Source organism: Microchirus variegatus, assembly GCF_963457635.1.
Source record: "Microchirus variegatus genome assembly, chromosome: 21".
In the NCBI taxonomy this organism is placed as follows: Eukaryota; Metazoa; Chordata; class Actinopteri; order Pleuronectiformes; family Soleidae; genus Microchirus; species Microchirus variegatus.
This window is the reverse complement of record NC_139822.1, coordinates 6038465-6040317: the sequence shown is the minus strand read 5'-3', so window position 1 is coordinate 6040317 and position 1853 is coordinate 6038465. Positions and strand designations below refer to the sequence as shown.

Sequence of the window (1853 nt, the reverse complement as noted above, 5' to 3'; positions counted from 1 at the left end):
CATGAAGCTGACTGGGAGAGTCCGGTATTTACTATGTATAAAATGAAAACAAATAAGGAAAACCAACAAATGAGAAGGAACATTCAAACTTTTGACTGGTACCATATGTAACGATGAAGTAAAAAAAAATGAAAGAAAGTGATAAAGTGGAACATGATTTGAAAGTCAAGGCGGAAGACTTTATTGGCTGCACTTTCTTCAAAACTCTACAACAAATGATGAATTAAAATGATGGACAAAAGGCAGTGGAACAAGATGGTGGTCACAGGATCAGATTTAGTAACTGGCCATGGTGCTCTCCAGCCAGTCGTTGAAGAGGCAGACCTATGAATAAGAGACAGAGAGAAAATTCAACAGCAAATATGACTGGCCACATACAAACTGTGAGTAAATACCCAAAAAGGTTTATTGATAAATGTTGAAAATAAAGATATACTTTGGCGTAGACACCAGGATGGTCCCTCTCAGCACATCCATAGCCCCAGGACACAACACCCTGTAGCTCACCGTTGCACACCACTGGGCCACCAGAGTCACCCTGACAAAGAAAATAAAGAGCGTATACTCACACTGAAGATTCATAACAAGTATTTCATGCCTTTGTTTCTGTATTTCCTCCTTGAATGCTGATTTACTGTACATACCTGGCAAGAGTCCTTGCCTCCCTCCAGGTATCCAGCACAGAACATGGCGTCAGTGATCATGCCAGGGTAGGAGTTGTCACAGTCTGTATCAGACAGGATGGGGATGTCCAGGCACTGCAGCTTGTTACTGTCAGCAGCTACAAGGAGTGATACAAAAGTATGTGAGAAAAGTGTCTATCACAGAGGAAAACACAATTTTTTTTTTACACAAAAAGAATCAGATTTTACTCACAGGAGCTCATGGTGTTGCCCCAGCCAGAGACTTTGCACATGGTGCCAGCGGGGGCACAGCTGGTGGGCAGAGCCACAGTCTTCACATACTGGTTGAGGGTGGCAGGCTTGCTCAGCTTGATCAGCATGATGTCATTGTTAATGTTGTAGGAGCTGTAGTTGGGGTGACGGATGACACGGGAGGAGGAGATGAACTGCTCGTTTCCCTCGGTGACTCTGATGTTGTGCTCGCCCATACGCACCTGCACACGGCTAGAGTGGACAGAGAGAGAGAGAGGATCATTTGCAGCTGAATGTCATGATGCTGCTCAAAATCATATTGATTCCTGCATGTATTTTATTCCCTCATACTATCAACACGCGACATACGACTTGTAGCAGTGAGCAGCAGACACGACCCAGTTCTCGTTGACCAGGGAGCCTCCACAGAAGTGGTAGCCAGAGTTCAGAGACACCGTATGGGCCTGGGAGTAGGGCTGGCACTCATACCCTCCGACGATCTTGTCGTCCTCAGTGGCAACTGAGAAACGCACAGAAAACCAACCAGTCAGTGAATAAATGTACGTGAGTATTCACTTATTCAAAAGTTAACAAGCACAAAGACAAATGCTTACAGGCAGCTCCGATGAGCAGAACAAAGACCAGAGACCTCATGGTTGCTGTGTGATCCTGTTGATGAGAGGACTTCACCTGGTTTATATAGAAAGAAACCCCTCCCCCTTCACTATGCAACACACCTCCTTCTTTAGTTTTGGACCAATCAGGGTCCTGGAAAAGTCAGTTTCTTACTGGTGTGTATTAAGCAATTGTGCAATACAGTAAGAATCACTATCACAGATGTGTATACATATAGAAATTCTAAGCTAAAAATCATGCATGACAGAATGTATTCGTTTGAGATTACAACTTTCTTAAAATAAGCCATTTCTTTCCCTAATTTAAGGCACATTACAGTCTTAAAGTGGCTGTAGATTTACA

General features: G+C 43.7%; 1 protein-coding gene across 1 annotated transcript; it reads right to left on the bottom strand.

Annotated features, from left to right (window-relative positions):
- Positions 1-276: 276 nt before the first annotated feature.
- LOC310942110 (trypsin-1) lies at positions 277-1559 on the bottom strand (the record flags this gene model as incomplete). The annotated part of the gene is made up of 6 exons (XM_083907415.1): positions 1490-1559; positions 1245-1395; positions 877-1127; positions 645-781; positions 437-538; positions 277-324 (listed from the first exon to the last, which is right to left on the bottom strand). Exons 1-6 carry the CDS (start codon positions 1527-1529, stop codon positions 277-279), a joined length of 729 nt encoding a protein of 242 aa, XP_083763541.1. The 5' UTR covers positions 1530-1559.
- Positions 1560-1853: the final 294 nt, after the last annotated feature.